The sequence below is a fragment of the Vicugna pacos genome, chromosome 10 (genome assembly GCF_048564905.1).
Source record: "Vicugna pacos chromosome 10, VicPac4, whole genome shotgun sequence".
NCBI lineage: Eukaryota > Metazoa > Chordata > Mammalia > Artiodactyla > Camelidae > Vicugna > Vicugna pacos.
The window spans coordinates 19,612,177-19,630,932 of NC_132996.1; the positions used below are offsets into that span (position 1 = coordinate 19,612,177).

The 18,756-nt window shown below is 37.7% G+C and overlaps 1 protein-coding gene across 5 annotated transcripts in view; it reads left to right on the forward strand.

Annotated features, from left to right (window-relative positions):
• Positions 1-18,756, forward strand: part of PRCP (prolylcarboxypeptidase) — a 59,332-nt gene that overhangs the window by 16,275 nt on the left and 24,301 nt on the right. For all 5 annotated transcript variants that reach the window (XM_072969096.1, XM_015244680.3, XM_072969097.1 and 2 more), the window contains one exon: positions 17,515-17,655. In XM_072969096.1, coding sequence (XP_072825197.1) covers positions 17,515-17,655 — 141 coding nt within the window. The remainder of the gene's footprint in view (positions 1-17,514; positions 17,656-18,756) is intronic.

Below are 18,756 nucleotides of genomic sequence, written 5' to 3' on the forward strand. Positions count from 1 at the left end.
CATATTGGTCATCTTATTGTTTTGTACACACTATGCTGGGTTGTGGTTTATACAGTGCTGGTATATCTCTGCTTGGAATGGTTTGTTTTCTTTCTTTCCCTGCTTGGGAAAGAAACGTTTATCCTTCACTGCTCAGGTCTTGCATCACCTTCTTTGTGAAACCTTATGGGACTGCTTTGCTTCCCTCCCACAGGCTGAGTAATTGACTACATCCCTTTGTGTCTCCCATTGCACGCTATAGATACTTCTGTGCTACTACTCTGGATTGCAATGATTTGTTTATATGTTGGTGTTTCCCGCCTGAGCACTGGGACCACATCCATTAGTGTATCTTCAGTGTACGCCCTTAACAGCTGTTTGAATGAATAAGTGGCCAAGGCTGAAGTGATTACTCCCTCTTCTGAACACTGTTAGTGCTTGCTTATATTTTATTTTGCCTGGTACTACCAATATGTCATAGACACTGCCCAATCAAAGCAGAAGCTGATCATAGAGCTGAGGCCTCGCGCAGTGCTGTGGGTTAGTTCTTTAGATCTTTAGGTCTGGAGAAGGGACTGGGGAAGCTGGGAAGGTAGGCATAGAGAGTGGGTGGGGATCACTCAAGGTGCAAAGGTAATTATTTGCCAACAGGTATGGAAGTGTTTCAATATTTTAAGGACTGGCTGAGTAGCAGCCTTGATTCTTCCAGGTAATGAATGACTTAAGAATAGGATACTGCTTATGCTGCTTAGTATATCTCAAATGGACACCTAGGAGAACTCAGAGGTTCAGAGCAAGATAAACTTGTGACATATATTAAGGTTTTATTTCACAAGACTCCCTTCTGAAACTCCTTTGCTTGTTTTTCACATTACTGTTAATGGCACTACTCTTCTCCCAGGATAGGAAACTTTTGAATCATTTGATTCTGTCACCTTCACCTTCATACCAAAATCCAGTCAGTCTCCAAGGCTTTCCATGATTCCTTCCTAGTTTTTGCCCCTTCCTTTACATTCCCAAGGTTATCACCTTGTATAGGCCCAAGGTAAATTATTAAAATAGCCTCTTCAGTTTGTATATTCTTTCTGCCTCAGTCTAGGCCAGCTGGCATGGTGTTTTTTTCTCCTTTCCAGTCCAGGCCTTATGGGCCCTGCTTAAACCTCACTTCCTCAGGGAAACCTTCCCCAACTGACCCAGCCTAGCATAAGCTATCCTTCCCCAGGCTTCCCTAGTACTTAACATCTGTAGCATTCATCCAGTTAACTGTGCTCTACTTTGTGAAATGGCTCTTTTTGCCTGAACTGTGATTACATCTTGGAATGTGACTTAATAGGTAGTTATCCTTCAAGTATTAAGTCCTAGAATTAATATACCCATGGGGGCATAATCATTCAGGCTATTAGATTTGAAAATTTTGGGGACAGATGTAATTTTAAATTCTGTAGCTAGGTTGCTGAATAACATGCCATTTTGTTAAAGAGAAATGCTGACTGTGACCAACTAAATGGATCACAACCTCCGTTTTATAAAACACTGATCTAGACTATATAGGCCTTACAAAGATGAATCTTTCTCCTGTAATGAAGAGGTAAGTCCTGGAAGCAAAAATCCTTAAAGTGTTGCAAGAGAGGTGTATAGCAGGGAGTTCAGAGGGGAGGGAATTTTGCATGGCAAAACTGCTTCCTGTCATAGGAAGATGTTTCTGTTTGGGGGAGAAGGGACTTGGATATCCCCTAGCAGTCTTCTAGATTTTCCTTTGGTAGTTAAATCATTCCTCTCAGAGGTTTTTTCCTTTCACAAGGGCAGGTGGGAATAATACACATTCCTTTCCTCTTTACTTATTCACCATCTTGTTTTCCTTCTCAGTGTTCATGTGCTTGTGTAATAGCAGGATTTGTAATTGACGTTTCCTGACTTGGATTGTGTTTCCGAATACTAACGAGCAAAGCAGGACACCATAAGGGATAAGATTTATTTCTTGTTTAATGTTCATCCATTTTGAGGATGAACAAAAAAGACTGTTTTTAAAATGGGAAACTCTAAAAGGTACTAGGCTTTGAGATGAAAACATCATCACTTGCAAATACTGGTAATTACCCTTTCACTGTAGCTTCTTGAATTATGGTTTTAAAGGGAGGACATGTTGTATAGCAAGCAATGTTGGCAGAGTGTAATTCTTAGCCCTGAGTGATTTCCCTCAAAATGCACTGTTTTTCATTGCTCTTTCTTTCTCTCTCTCTCTCTCTCTTTCTCTCTTTCTTCTCTTTCTTTCTTATGAAATGAGTCTTTGACGTGAAGCTTTTCTTGGTTATATTCTTTGTGGCAGCTCTTTTCCCTTATGGAAGATCCGTAAAGATATGTAAAGGCTACTTTACATCATTTTTACTCCCTTAATAAAGACAGAATTGTACCTGGGGAAAATATATTATCAAATTGTTTTAGGTTCCTCAGGGTCACATGCCACCTGTTGTAAAAATATCCGTATGGTTGTAAAGTACTTTTGTGTGTGTTTTTTAATAGCACAAGGTGAAATGATTGATGGCCGTTAATCCTCAGGGGATATTTGCTATAATTCAGTAAATTTTGAGCCTTTACTGTGGTCAGGGTTTTGTACTATACTTGAACCCTGGCAACCTTGTCAGGAAGATATTAGTAGCTCCTTTTAGAGATGAGGCAACTGAGATTTGTAGATGTGAAAAAGTTTGCTGGAACTCACCTAACTGGAAAGTGGTACAATCAGCGTTTCAACTCAGGATTGCCAGGCTACAAAGCAGGGACCCTTCCATTAGAGAAGGAGCACTCTACTCTGGTCTTGGGTTATCTTGGAAAGCAATGGGACAGTGCTTGAGTGAACATCTGGATGGATGGATGGTGAAGCTGGAATTTTCTGTAATGATGTGAGGGAGGAGGACTTTCCAGGCAGGGGGAAATCCATGTGCAGCAGCTTGGAGACTTGAGAAAGTATATTATATCCAGATGATTTCTGAATTATGAAGCAGGAGAGGGTCAAGTGGCAGAAGATGAGGTTGGAAAAGAGGTAGGTACGGTCCCAGCACAGGCATTACTAGCTTCTCTGAGTTTGCCTCCTCTGTAGTCTTCTGTACCAGCAGTTAGTTGGGTTGTGTCTCCTCTTGGCTTCCATAACAAACATCCTGTGCATAATGGGCATCCCTTGTTTAGAAATAGTTTCTTTGCTTGCTCGTTTCCAATAAATTGGCCTCTTTGAGAGCAAAGATTGTGCCTTTTATCCGTGTCTCCAGTGTAGCCAGGCACATGCTGTAGGCACTAAGGAATCAGTGGGAAGATGAAAGGGTGTTGGTCTTGCTAAGGAGAATCAGTATTAATCATAGTCACCTCTGTGTTTGATTTTAACTTGATAATTTTAGGATCTATTTACATTTCCTGAGGCTAACGCATCTGATAGAAAGCTAACAGAGCCTCGGTGGTGGCCCCTAGACCCAGAGCAGGGTTAACTGGTGTGGCGCACTCCAGCCTGGGTTAGTTATTTTCTGGTGTCACATCCCACTTCTCACTTCTGCTTGGTTCAACTCAACAGTCATTGGTGGAGTAAGTCCTGTGCCCACTGTACTTCGTGTTCTGCGGGTTCAGACATGAACAAGAAAGGGGAGGCAGTATGGCATAGAGGGAAAAAAATGCAGCCTTTCTGTTTCATAGGGTTCCTGTGAAGAACAAATAAAAGAATGTACATTTAGCTGTTAGTGCAGCCCTTACATTATTTACATGACAGGTGGGAATACTACACATTTTTTTTAAGATTTCTTTTTTTTTAATTGAAGTATAGTTGATTTACAATGTTTAGTGTTAGTTTCACATGTACAGCAAAATGACACAGTTATATACATGTATTTTTTCAGATCTTTTCCATTATAGTTATTACAAGATATTGAATATAGTTCTCTGTGCTATACACTAGGTCCTTGTTGTTTATCTATTTTATATATAGTAGTATATATATGTTAATCACAGACTCCTAATTTATTCCTCCCTCTTATCTCCTTTAGTAATCATAGTTTGTTTTCTGTGTCTGTGAATACACATGGTTTTGATCAATAGGCTCTTAAAATATTATATGGGTTTACTTTAGTCTGGGGTTTATAATAGTATTGCAGATGTATGATATGTGTATATAAGTAACTACAGTGCAAAGGTTACATTTGAAAAGCACTCTAATGAAAGCACAATGGAGGTAGGAAGGCCAAGGAATGCTTCATGTTGGAAGTGGAATTGAATAGAATCCCTTGACCTTTTCACACAGTTGACATACCTGACTAGAAGGCTGTGGAGATTAAAGAGTTAATTAACCATTGCCTGCTCTTGAGACCTCTTCTCTGATCACCCTATTAAAATTAGGTCTATCTCTGCTATTCTCTGTCAGAGTGAAATCTGCACAATTACAGTTTCTAAGTGTTTCTTTATTTGTGTATTTGCTTGTTTGTTATCTATTTCTTTCACTAGATTATACACACTAGGGGGCAGTGACCATATCTAGCTTGTTCACTGTTGTATCTCCAGCACTAATTCTTGGTAGGCACTAAAGAAGTACTTGTTAAATGAATGAATGACTGTAACCACTGACTGTCATTTATCTGTCTATCCTATTAGCTCTGGGCAGTTGCTATATACGATAGTGGCACAGTGACAAAAGCACCTGGAAGTAATCAAAGGAGGAACTTGGTTGTGTTTGAACTTGCTGTCATTGTTCTGAGCTTTTTGGTTTCAGCTGAGGATATCCTTTTCCCTTCCTTTATCTTTCTTACAGTGAGTGCCCTTGCCCCTCAGACCGGATGAATGCTGAAAACAATGAGTAGTCCATAGAGTGTATTTTTAAGTTGATGATTAAGAGTCTCTAGAGTCCATTTTATAGTGAAATCAGGACTGAAAATTGGATGTTGGAGTTCCCCAGCAGGAAAAAGCTCAGGCTGCTACTTTCTTCAGTTGTTTCCTTTTGTGGATGATCTTCATGTGGGCATTTTGTAAAGCTTAATTTTTTGGAATACTAAAGCCTTTAAAGTCATGTATTAGTCAATGTAGTAAAAAAAAATTCCTTTAAAGCAGTCTCTAAAGAGAAGATGCTGTAGATTTTCTGTTTCAGCAGTTCTCACAGTATGATTCATAGAAGATCCTTTGTGAGGGAGGAGCATTTTAGCATTGTGTTGTAGTATCTTGTTTGTATGTACTACTTAAAAAAAGAAAGTGGTCTATTGACTTAACAGAGGTAACTAGATAAAGATTGCGGTCCCTGATGTCTTTTGTCTCACCGGAGAGGAACAGAGACCGTCACGTTTGAGAACATTGGATTTTCACTTTGATAATTTCTTTAAATAGTCTTTGGAGGAAAAGGTAGAAATAGTATCTACTTTGTTAATTTCCATTAAATGCTGCAGGGAGCCTGATGGCCTTGGAACTCTATCACCATTTTAGTGGGGCTCTTACTATTTAGAACGTCCAGAGTCAGGATCAGGACAGAATCAGTTATTAAAGGACAGTAGTGGTGGTTACAGCTATTCAGGTTTCCTTTTGTTGATTGCTATTATGCAACTACTGCTGATGTCATCCATTGAGTCCTTTTTCATTGTGATCTTTCCTGGGTGTACTATGAGTTTAGAAAGTGGTATATTATATTAAATGTGTTATATTTGTCATGACTGAGGGAAGACTGGGTTGAAACCAGGCTTATTTATTATTCTTGCCATAATCTCTCACCTGGACCTTTCAATAGCCTTCTGTTTACTTTTCTCCCTTTCTTTATTATCTCCTTCTCCAGGCCAGCCTCCACAGAATAGCCAGAGTGATCTCTTTAAAACATAGATCAGAGTAAGTCTTACAATTCTTTAAGGCTTTCTCATTGCTCTTCAGGTTAAAGTTAAACTACTTACTGTGGTGTACCCAGCCCTGAGCCCTGTCTCGTACCACTCTCTCCATTGTTCACCATGTTCCAGACACTGTGGGTTCCTTTTTTTTTTCTGCAGCATGCTAGATCTCTAGGCCTTTGTATTTTCTGTTCTTTCTTTCTAAAGTTCTTCCTCTGGCTGGCTCCTTCAGGCTTTACCTCCATTGGAACCTCCAGGAAGAGACCTATGCTAGTTTTTAGGGCTGTCGTAACAAAGTGTTACAAACCAGGAGGCTTAAAAGAACAGAAATTTGTTTTCCAACAGTTTTGGAGGCCAGAAATTAAAAATCAGATGCCTAGCGATCCTTAGTGGCTTGCAGCTGCGTGATTCCAGTGTCTCCTTTTGTCATCCCGTGGCTGTCTTTCTTTTGTACATTTGTGTCTCCATGTGGCCTTCTCTCTGTATGTCTCCGTGTTTCTTCTCTTTTTATAAAGACACCAATTATATTGGACTAAGGGCCAACCCTACTCCAGCATGACCTCATTGTAATTAATTATGTTTATAATGATCATTTCCAGATAAAGTCACATTCTGAGGTTTTGGGAGGAACATGAATTCAATCCAGTACACCTTTCCTGACTCAATTTAAAGTAGGCTGCATTAGTGGAACTGTATCTATAAACATACTCACAAGTTATTTCTGTCTTTGGTGAGCAGGACACTTCATTAGACCACGTTTCATGCATTGTACTCAATTCTGCGTACGCCATCCATGAGAGGAAAGTTAATTGAACTAGGATGTGAGTGGCACTATGAAGAGTTTAGAAATCGTGTCACATGAGTTAGTACTGGGGTTTTGCTCAGTTGGAGAAGAGAAGATGTGGGAAGTCATCACAGCCCTCTGCAGGAGGACCATCCCTTCAGAGGAAGGGGAGTATGGAAGATAAGATTGTAAGTTACATCCATCACAGGCCTGTATCCTGTACTTGAGAAGCATGGTTTCGCCTTTCTGAGGGTGGGGGTGGAGTCTTTATCCTTTTACATTTTGCCAGATACTAGCCTCCATCTCTCAGAAGATCTGGTGTGGTATATGTTTATAAAATGCTACCAGGAGAATATTTTGCATATACAGAAACATTCAGAACCACAGAGCATAAGGGAAGAAAAACATTAGTAATATATCACATTATATTTAACAAAGGAGGAGAATAAACCTTTAAAGCTTTGTTGATAATATTATATCTTTTTATAAGATTATTATTGAAATGCCTATGTATTGTGTATAGGAATCCCCCCTTATCTATGATCTTGCTTTCCACAGTTTCAGTTAACCTACAGTCAACTGTGGTCCAAAAATATTAAATGGAAAATTCCAGAAATAAACAATTCATAAATTTTAAATTTTGTGCCATTCTGAGTAGTGCAATGAAATCTCACATCTACCCAATCCTGCCAGGACCTGAGCCATCCCTGTGTCCAGCATAACAGATGCTATCCATCTGTTAGCATAGGAAAAACATAGGATATGTTCCTTTGGTACCCACTGGGGATTGGTTCCAGACCCCTCCGTGGATACCAAAATCCATGGATGTTTAAGGCCCTTATGTGTCATACATTATACTACACAATGGCATAGTACAGTCAACCCTCCGTATCTGTAGGTTCCACATCCGTGGATATGGAGGGCTGAGTGTATAGGGTTCAGCACTGTCTGCAGTTTTTGGCATCCATTGAGGGTCCTGGAACATATTCCCCATGGATGAGGGGGGATTATTGTATATGCGTTCTGGCAAGATTTTCCACTTTTTGAAAAGAAATAAAGATAATGTAGTTTAGATACCCTTGCAATTCAGCAAGCATATTTTGGCAGCATTTACCTGGAATGGAGAGGACCTCATGGCTTTGGGTATTAATGGATTCACGGACATCAGGGATGACCTCAACTCTCTTGCCTCCTGTCCTCTGTCATAGCTTCTCCCAGCCTAGTTTTATCCAGCCATTAAACTCCTCTACTCCTATCCTGAGTTGTGGATGTCTGCTGAAGCAAACCACAACTAGAAAGATTGTTGTGTTGTGTTGCAAATTCAGCCTTTAGACTCAGGGACCCTATGGAAGCCTCAGCTTCAGTTCCTTCTTCCATGCTACACTTTCACCTCTATTTTCAAATCATTGCCATACTGTGCCCTTTTCTCTCTTTTAATAGATAGCCTTGTTCTCTACTTCACTGATTAAAAAACTAAGTTGTTGTATGAGAGGCATTTTAGCTAGAACCCCTTCAGTTTCCTCCTTCTCCAACTACGGATGTAAGTCCTTCTGCACCCATCTGTTTCCCAACGGAAGAGGGATTCCTCCTGTTCAGATCAAATCCCTCCATCTGTGTCTTTGACCCTATTTTCTCCTGTCTCCTCAGAATCTCCCAGCATCACTAATCCCCCTCTCACCTGTAATCTCAACTATTCCCTCTAATCACTTTTTGCCTTTGGGCTTTATACCTCTCACATTTTTCTTCCTTCTTTATAAAACTCTTTGTTGGAAAAATGTATCTTACACATTGATCAAATCAACATTTTGCAGCACATTTGGGTTTACTGAACACTAGTATGCTGCTGAATGAACCCTTATGATATACATTTCACAGGAAGCTGTCATTCAGGTTAAATAACTGCACTGGTTGAGAACCACAGCTTTGAGTCCTTTACAGCCCTAAACTTACTGTCACAAGGTCATACCTGACCTTGTAGGTTATATACTTCAATAAAATGCCAATTAGTTCTCCTGTCCCTCCATCCAGATGCTGGCCTTTTGTCTGTATTAATTTGTAGTTACTTATCTTCCTGTTTTTCCTCCCAGCAGAGGGCATACAGTTCGTGATTCCTCAGCAGCCTGGATAAAGCTAAACTGTTGTGAGTTGGGTTTAGATTTTATGCTTGGGTTCTCCCTCAGCCATGTGATTTGTCACTGGGCAAAAGGCACATCTGACTATAGTGTTCTGCGGCTCTTCCAAAGCCAGTGACAGACCGGTGCAACAAATGAACCTGCACAAGCTTGATCTTGGGAATTGTGATTTTCATTTTCTTTGCTTTGAGTCATGCTATTCTCTGAAGCTGTGTTGGGCTTGTTTTAATTCTAGTTGCAGAGCTAGGATGTATGCATGCATGCATTCATTCTGTGTATATTCATTGATCTTCTACCATGTGTCAGACATTATTCTAATCACTGGGGACTTAGCAGTGGACAAAACAGACAAAATTAAGACTGCCTCATTAAGACTCTACGTCTAGTGTACCGATTTCATTATTCCCTGTTGGTTTAGAGAGGCAATCTCAGATTTCAGTTAGGTTTCTCTTTGTAGGAAGATTTTCCTGTCTACATCAGGTGGCAGCCCAATGAATCTACTCTCATCTCCTGTCTCTTCCCTTCGTAAACTATATATCTCTGGCTATTAACAACAACAGTTCCTGAACATGCTTGTTCTGTGGAGTTCATCATGCTCCCTTTGCTTGAAATGCTTTTCTGTACCTGAAAAAATTCTTGTTACTCTTCAGAGTTCAGCTCAGATATCACCTCCTTGGTGAAGCCTTCCATGATTCCCTGAGGTCTGAATGTAACTTCTCAGCTCCCACAGCACTTTGTATATAAAACTTAAACCATACCGTCTTGTAATTGTTTATTAGTATGCTCATCACTTTTTTTAGATTTGAAACTTTAGAAATGGAATTGTATCTTACTCAATTCTCTTTCTCTAGCATCTGTCATTTAATGAATACTCAATGTACATTTTTAAATGAAGGAAAAATTTAATATATATGTGATTTAGTACAATATGATTTACATATGACTATAGTGAAATAGAAATGTAAACATCATATGTACATTATAATACATATATCTTAAGGAAATCTTAAATGTTTACAAATCTATTTGCTAATTATCTTATTATTATAGATAAAGAAAAATGCATCATCCTGACTCCAGAATCTCCTTATTCTCTTTTAGAATCACTGTCCCTCCCCTTGCAAGGGTAATCACTGTTCTTACTTCTAACAGCATGCATTTTGAACCCTGACTTTGCACTATGTGAATATATCTTTATTTAAAAAAGGAAGATTTAAAATAATTGACATCTGTTTTTTGACGTCTCAGTTTTTTTTTCTTTAATTTAAGAGTTTGAACTTGAGCTTTAAGTTCCCTTCCTGTCCTAAAATTGTATGAATCTAATTTAACACTGAACGAAGGGGGAAGGGTATAGCTCAAGTGGTAGAGTGCATGCTTAGCATGCACGGGGTCCTGAGTTCAATCCCAGCACCTCCATTGAAAAACCGAATAAATAAACCTAATTACCTCCCCCTGCAAAAAAAAAGATGTCCATAACACCTAACAGGTCTCTCACTTTATCATTTATACAACAGCGCCCTCTGACGATGTAACATTTTCTAAAATTTGAGAGCTTAAACTGTGGTCAGGTAATTCTAGTCGTACAAAGCTTCCTAAAGCCACAGGAAGTTATTGATCATGTGGTCCTGTCACAGAGCTGTTTAGTGAGCAGTTGATGCCAGAATCTTCCTCTGATGAAGTACTTAACTATTGTTTGACAAAACATGTTATTTCTTGATTTACTGGAATGTTTTAGGTGTTCTCAAGGACAGGATGTCTTCACCTCTGTTTTAGCAGTAGAGCAGAAAATATTTTGATGTCATAGAATTTGGGTAATTTAGAATGTGATTCTGTCTTTGGGGCCCAAAATCCTTGGTCAGGGGAAGTGGGGCTTCTTGAGCACCGTAGAACTGTACTGAATCCATTTTCCTACCAAGTATAACTATTTAAGAAATGTAATTGGATCCTGTTGTGATATTTATTCATACTGTTATTAAATTGATAATAGCTTCTCTTATATTTTCTCAAGCACTGGCTTGATAAAATGTAAGATATAAAATGCCTATGAGAATTTTAACATTAACAAGAGGACCTTATACACAGCTATGTGGGGAATCACTGATTTACAAGATTTGAACTGCAGTCATTTAATAATTATTTATAAAGTATCTGTCTTTTACAGGGGCACTGAGGTAGCTACTGTATTTTTGTCTTTCTAACTATCCATTTATAAATATAGGAGGCTGGATAGCCAAACTTTTTCCACAGTGGACTGTCTCATATCTTTTTCTTCCCTCCCCAGTTTGTTATTTTATCTTTAAGTAAATAATTTCTTTCTAAGTGTCCTTTTTCAGACTAGGAGCAGATTACAAGTAATATATAGAAGAAAGGAATACAATTCTCTCTCCTAATTAATATGGACAGAAAGATGTATGAAGATGAGCAGCATCTTATTACATAGAAGGATGGTTTTATTTGAAGGTACCTCTGATGAAACTTCCACTTCCTTGTTAACATGGAAACTAGACCTGCTAAGATTGTCAATGAAGAGAGCATCCCTGTGGGAAGGGAAGGACAGTCTTGTTTCTTAGACTCGTCTTCCTCTTGGAGGGACTTGTGATCCTTTCCCTTGTCACCACCACCACTCTTGTCATCAAGGGATACTGTTTCCCTTTTAATTCTTTAAGTCAGATTTACTCTCCAGTCTTTCCTGGTATCTTTATAGTACAGGTGAACAAAGGTTGAGCATTCAAAGGATTCTTGAAGGGTTCTGACATAATAAAGTAGAAATTAACCAAGAGTCACCCATGATCTGACTCATAAGTTATGACTTGCTCTCCCATCTTGTCCCAGCTCTCAGGCTACTCCTGGGTGAGGGACAAATTAGTAGGACCCTATTTTTTTCCAACTATAGGCCCAGGGACTGCCTAAACCCCAGTTTCCTTTCAGGTTTTGGTTCCTTCTTTGAGAACTTGTGTCCTTCTAACACAGAGTTGTCTGACGCTTCAGGGGAGATCAAGCTTGCCCAGAAACAACGTCAGTCTCCATTTAGGAACTCTTAACAGACTGTAATGCCATTATTCCAAAATTAATACAAGACACATACATCAAATGGAAGAAAGGAGGTCTTATTTCATTTTAGCATCTCTGAATTAGAATTGGATATCAGAGAGCCGTCTTTCAAGGTGCTTTAATTTATGGGAGGTGTGAGTCCATTTTTTGGGTCCTGTATACCTCTGAGTATACTTTTCATATGTTTAGTAAAATTTCACTTAGCCATTGTCATATATCTGAGTATGTAAATGAGACCAATTGTATACTGAGTTTCCTAAAACTAAAGGCTACTGAGTAAGAGTCAATGTGATTTTGTTTTTTATCAGTGGCCTAATTAAATGAGTTAAAAACAGTATAGTAACAATTACCGAATCAGGTCAGTGAGAAGACCAACATTCCGTATATTCTTTAGTATAACTGTTAGTATGTGGTTGGGGATGTGTACTTCATTTTGCAAACCTAGGAGAAAGATATTCTAGTGTCCCCTGCTGAAAGTTGAACTTTGTAGCCAGCTCTGTCTGCAATACTGTGTTACAGTGAAAAAAGCAGACTGATTTTGTCAGAGGTTGGATTGGATAGTGGGTAAAGCACATGAAAAAGAATTGTATTTGACTTTTGTTTGTTAGTTATATTACCCTGGACAAGTTATTGGACCTCTCTGAGCTTCAGTGTCTTTATTATAAGACTGATGTAATGAATGTGCCCCCCAGGGTGATTGGGAGGATGGTGAGGTGACCTGCGTAAAGCACCAGCACAGCACCAGTCAGAGTAAGTGCTCTTTGTTATCCCCCCAGCCCCCCCTCCTCCCACGTGGCCACCAAAACTGTGTCCAATAGATTTGATGTTTTCGCAGCCTTTTCTAGATATAAATTTTATTTCTGATCAGTTTTAAAGTCAAAATAGTTATTTGTGCCACAGTAAACTATTCACAGGGTGGTGTTCTCTTTATTCCTTCTTGCCTACCCATTCTCATGGATCTGTTTCTCCTCTACAAGGTGAAGGAGGGAAGCATCCCTTGACATTTCTTGGATCACATTCTGGAAAGAACTGCTGGGTGTGACTAGAGGTGTGTTTCCTTCCCGAGGTCATGCTTGTGTTGCTTTTACAGAGCTATTATTTAGTTATCTGAATACACCAAATTGCAAAAATAATGAAAAATTCCAGCTTTGCCTCTGACTTGTGACCTTGGCCAAGTCATCTGACCTCTTTGAGCCTGGTTTCTTCAGTTGAACAATGCAGATCAAATAGTTTCTAAGGCCCTTGTCTCCTTTTATGTTGTGATTTATAAAATCTCTATTCAGGAACTCAGAGCTGGAAGTGGCATGCAGGCCTCAGTTCTCAACAGCAGAGGGCACAGTGCAACTAGTGTGCCTGGCTGTTAGGTGTTGGAAACTGTCTACAGTTATGTAACCTGAATTGCTATCCTTGATGATTATGAAGAGTCAGGAAGATTCTGCAAATTAGTGTTTTGCAAAGGATATTTCACTACCTGTTTCTAGGTGTTTAATATTTAAGAAATAGAAGATTTTAACATTCTAAGAGTACTTCCTGTAATATGGGAAGAGCTTCATCTCTCTTCACCTCATTTACCCCATCTAAGTATTCCATGCTTAGCGCTGGTGTGCAGATGGGTTGGAGAGGAGAACTGAGATTCACTGAGCATGAATTATATGTCAGGAACTATACCTGATACTTTTGGTACACTTTCTCTAATCTTCACAGCAATCCTTTGAGTTATATGTTATTATCCTTATTTTATATAGAACGACAATGGGGCTCAGAGAGATTAAGTGACTTGCCTGAGGCCCCACAGTAGCAATTCAAGTTCAGATCTATTAACTCCTTAACCTACTTTCTTTCTGTCATATCAGAGTTCCACCCCCTTCCCCCCAGCCTAAACACTTAGGGATTGCTAGGAGCAACAGTGCCCTGAGAGTGGCCACAAAAGGAAGTCTGGTTTTCTCTGTCTAAAGTTCTCATGGCCTTTGTAATTCTGGATGGAATCTTTTCCTCTGGCAATAATTTTTTTTAACATTTACATTTAACATGATATATACAAACACATACCCATGTTTTCAAATTTGAAACCTTTAAAGTGGATTATTGAAATGTTTCTTTGTGGGCTGCTTTTAAAGTGAACAGCAATATCTCATTTTATAAGAATGAATAAGAAAGAATTCTAGATCTAAAGTCAGTGGGTAAGTTGAAAATCATTATGGCAGAATTACCTTTGAGAATACCACGGGAAAGCATCTTGTTTGAGAGCCATATGCTTCCTTTCTTTAAGTCCATCACAGCTAGTCTTTTCTCCTTTGTTGAAACAGATCATGGTGTTTCCTGTTGAGCTTCAAATGATATAGTTGGCTTACAACTGGGGCCTTGTTGGACGATAATTCACATCTTTAAACATCAAAGTGTCATTCAGTGTGGTGAGATGCTTGTAGTATTAGAAATATTCTGCAACCTGGATCAAGACAAGGAACAGCAGACTCATGTCTTATTTTGGAGCTTATGCTAACTCAGTGGTTCTCAAAACATTAGCTGTACATCAGAATTATCTGGAGGGCCTGTTAAAACATAGATTACTGGGTTCTATTACCCACAGTTTCTAATTCAGTAGGTCTGGTATTCAGCAAGAGAATCTGTGTTTTTAACAAGTTCCCAGATGAAGCTGATACTGATATCCAGGGACCTCACATGGAGAACCACTGTACAATGCAAGTGGAATTACTTGTTTATAGTCCTTTCACTGTCTGCCTGTTTCTTTTAGGCTGAGTGGATATAGTTGAATTAGTTTAAGTTAAATGAAGGAATTGTGGCTCAGCCAATTCCTTATCTTGTTGCTGAGCTTACTGCTTCGCCTAGAACATGTCCTTGGCTCATTCAGTAGATGCTTATTGAGTGAGTGAGTAAGTGAGTTAACATATAACATGGGGGTGGTTTTAAGCATACAGACATCATTATTATATACCTGTTCCATACAAACTGCTTATTTTAGTGCAAGGCAATTAGCATTTATAATAGAATAGCTTATATTTTAGGAGTATAAATGGTAACAATTGTGGACATCAGGAAGTATGCAATTAGGTGCAGTGTTGAGAAACTTGCATTTTGGGACCAATGGTGTAAATGTGAAGAGGGTGTGTGTGTGTGTGTGTGTGTAGATAGTGGGTATGAGAGTTCCATCTGTTTTAGAATGACCTAGGAAAATCTTGCAGGGGCTGGTTTAGGTCAGAACTAACTCCTGCCCCAGGGAGGCTGGAGCAGCGCTGGATTAGCCTGTGTGCCCCAGGCCAGCCTCTGCATTCTCACTCCTGTCCCTCCAAAGCACTGAGAAACTCAAACCCTATGATCCTAAAAGCTCAGTGGGCTCTGTATTGGTGGGTAGCTCTGTAAATTCAGATAGTTGTGTGTGAATCTTACCATATTATAGGGTTTAAGAATTTTATTTTCAATGTGGTTAGTTTTAAAATGATGAGTAAAAGTGAAGCGTAAAAGAAAAAAAATCTCAAGAATATAAAGTTCAATTTAAGCTAAAAATTGTGTCCTTTTTTCATTTTTGACATGTTTTAGATTATGTCTTACAAAGTCTTAGTATCCAGTATGTTTTCTCTTTCAGTGTAGATTAAAATTTTTCCTTTAAATTTATTTTACTTTTATATGCTGAAGTATTTTCAAGTAAATTACAGACAGCATGACTAGCTATCTCTAAATCCTTCCATGTACAGCTTTAAAAAAGAAAAATGTTTTCTTATATAGCCAAAACAATATGATCACTCCTAACAAAATGAATGAGTCCTTAGTATCATCTAATACCTAGTCCACATTTAAATTAACATAATTTCCCCTAAATTGTCATTTATATCTTGTTTATTCAAACCAAGATATAATCTGGAGTCATGCATTACATCTGGTAACAACATAAGGAATGTTGTTCCTATACTGTTCCTTAAAATTTAATCTAAGACAGTCCTTTTATCAGGACATTGCCTTGCCATTGTCTTGTAAAATGTCCCACCTTTGGATTTGTCTGATTGCCTCATCAGAGTATCTTCAGCTTGTTCTTTTACCCTCTGTATTTCCCAGAAACTGGAAATTAGATCTAAAGGCTAGACTAAGATACAAGTTGAACATTTTGGGCAAGAATTCATCATAGGTGATATGTACTTTGTGTTATACCATGTGATGAGATACATAATCCCTGCCTATACCGCTGTTAGTGATGCTAACTTTGATCACTAGATTAAGGTGATGATGACAGCCTGATATTGTGACAGTATTCTCTATGATATTACTTTGGTAGTAATATGAATGTTCATTTTCCTATTATCCACTCCTTTAATGCTTTTAACACCATTTGATAATTCTTGCCTGACTCAGTAACTTCACTAGGGTTTGCCAAAGTATCATTTTTCTAATTCTGTTCTTCCTTCTGCGTCAGCTGACATTTGACTTAAAAGAGCTCTTTTCATTAACTGTAACTTATTTGGTACCCTGAAATGCAATTCTGTTGGAAAGGCAGGTTAAATGTTGAGTTCTTTACTTTTTTAGTCACATTTTCTAAGTGAGGAGTTGGCTTAATAGATACCCTAAATGGTGGCAAATTAATATTTTTCTTGCTTTCTCTTTTTTGGTATCCTTATGGAGTAATGGATTTTCATGAATTGAATGTTTCAGTCAACTACAATGATTTTTTATGTTCAATTTGTTTTATGTTCAGTTTATTAAAAGTTTAGCCAATGCTAGTCCCTTGCAGTTGGCATCTGTGTTTGTTAGACATAACTCAATTAATTTTCCAGCGCGTCCTTGCTTTTTTGTGCAGCAAGATGCATTGATTTATCTTGTAGCTTCCTTATCCCAAGTATCAGTCAGCCACTTCACTAACAAGCCCTAGTTCCTTTTAGTAGGGAATGGTATTAGACACCCAAATCATAGCCCTTGAAATGTCAATTGTTATTGGGATGACAATGTTTATAGACCTTTTCAGTGGTCTGTTTAGTTCTTGAATTTTGATATTGAAAGTTTCAATAAAACAAAGCATAAATACAAAACAGAAATAGACTTACAGACATAGAATATAAACTTGTGGTTGCCAAGGGGTTTGGGGGTGGGAAGAGATAGACTGGGATTTCAAAATTGTAGAATAGATAAACAAGATTATACTGTATAGCACAGGGAAAAATACGTAAGATCTTATGGTAGCTCACAGAGAAAAAAATGTGACAATGAATATATATATGTTCATGTATAACTGAAAAATTGTGCTCTACACTGGAATTTGACACAACATTGTAAAATGATTATAAATCAATAACAAATGTTAAAAAAAGTTCTCTATAGGAAATAAGGTGTTGGATCATAAAGGAGGGAAAATAAAATTGTGTTATATTCAGAAAAAAAAGGTTTCAATAATGAAAAAAAGTAAGGAATATCTGTGTTTTGAAAGTAATAGGTTCATATCACTATTTCCAATCCATTTTAACATTATTGTGTTTTTAAGTAGCTACTTGATTTTATAATTGTGTCTTTTCTCTTATATCGAAAATCCTGACCATCACTAACATTGCTTTATCTTACAATAAAAAGAAATTTAAAAATAACAGTATCAGTACTACTACTAGTGAAACCAAATGAAGTTTAATTTTTTGTGTGATTTTTGTAGCATAGGTTGATTTTAATGGAAGAATAGATATAAATTTTTTTTGATCTTTATTTTTCTTTGAAATATGTTTTGTCTGTTTCATTTTTGTCATAGGTTGATCATTTTGGATTTAATACTGATAAAACTTTTAAACAGCGGTACCTAATAGCTGATAAACACTGGAAGAAAGATGGTGGATCAATACTTTTCTACACTGGTAATGAAGGGGACATTATCTGGTTTTGCAACAATACGGTATGTGCAGATTTGTGAAACTCCTCTGTTCAGTTTTCTTTCTATTATGTTTAACAGGAAAAAATCTTTTGTGGTATGTATGACCAAGTTTTTCTGTATTTAATTGTGAAGTTCTTTAAAAAATAACAAAAAGATAAACTCACTAATAATAGAAAAAAAGCAAAAGTACATGATTAGGCAGTTCACAAAAGAATAAATATAGATCTCCAATAAGCCTGTTCAGCCCTAAAGAATTATACATGAAAAGAATGAAATACTGTTTTTGGACAATTAAATTTTAAAAGGTTAAAAATAAATTTCTAGCTTATTTCAAGATTGAACAAGGATGTGAGGGAAATGAGGATGGGAATATTATTATGTGTGAGGCCTGTAGAATATGAACACAAGGGCAGAAATTTTTATTTGTTTGTTTATTTGTTTATTCTCAGATCCAAGACTCTGCTAGGCATATAGTAGGTGCTCAATAAATATTTGTTAAATGGATAAATGAATAAAATCTAAACAAAGCCAGTACAGATAAGAAAAAAAAATACAAGTTTGATTATTAAATGGGAATGGACAAAGGCAAAGTTGTAGCTGTATTTTAGCTTTCCTTTTCTACCATTTTTATTATATTTGTGAGGGTAAAAAACAATGCAGCTGTTAGCTTGCTTCACTGCCTATATAGTCTATCATCTTTTATAATGCTTAAGTCTGTTAACAAAACTTAATTTAGAAGACACATGAAAGGCAGAAATGTTCCTTTTTAATATGCCAGAGCTAAGATTAGAAAATGTCAACTTGCTACCAAAAAGTTAGTCTGTGAATTACCTTAGAGTGGGGACTGAATCATATTTTCTCCACTGCCAATGTCTGGCATGGTGTCTGGATTCAGGAGATCTCAGTTAATGTTGAACTGAACTGCACTGAAAGCAGAGATATGAATCCAATTATACTGTGTTATTGCATTCTGTATTTCTGATTATTTCCTTAGAAATGTTAGCAGTCTAAATATGTTGGTTGAAATTAAAATAATTCCCTAAGAATTGAGATCCTAGATATCTGTCTCTTAGAAGAGTGACAGATGAAATCAGGACTTATTTTCCATCAGGTTCCTGCTCT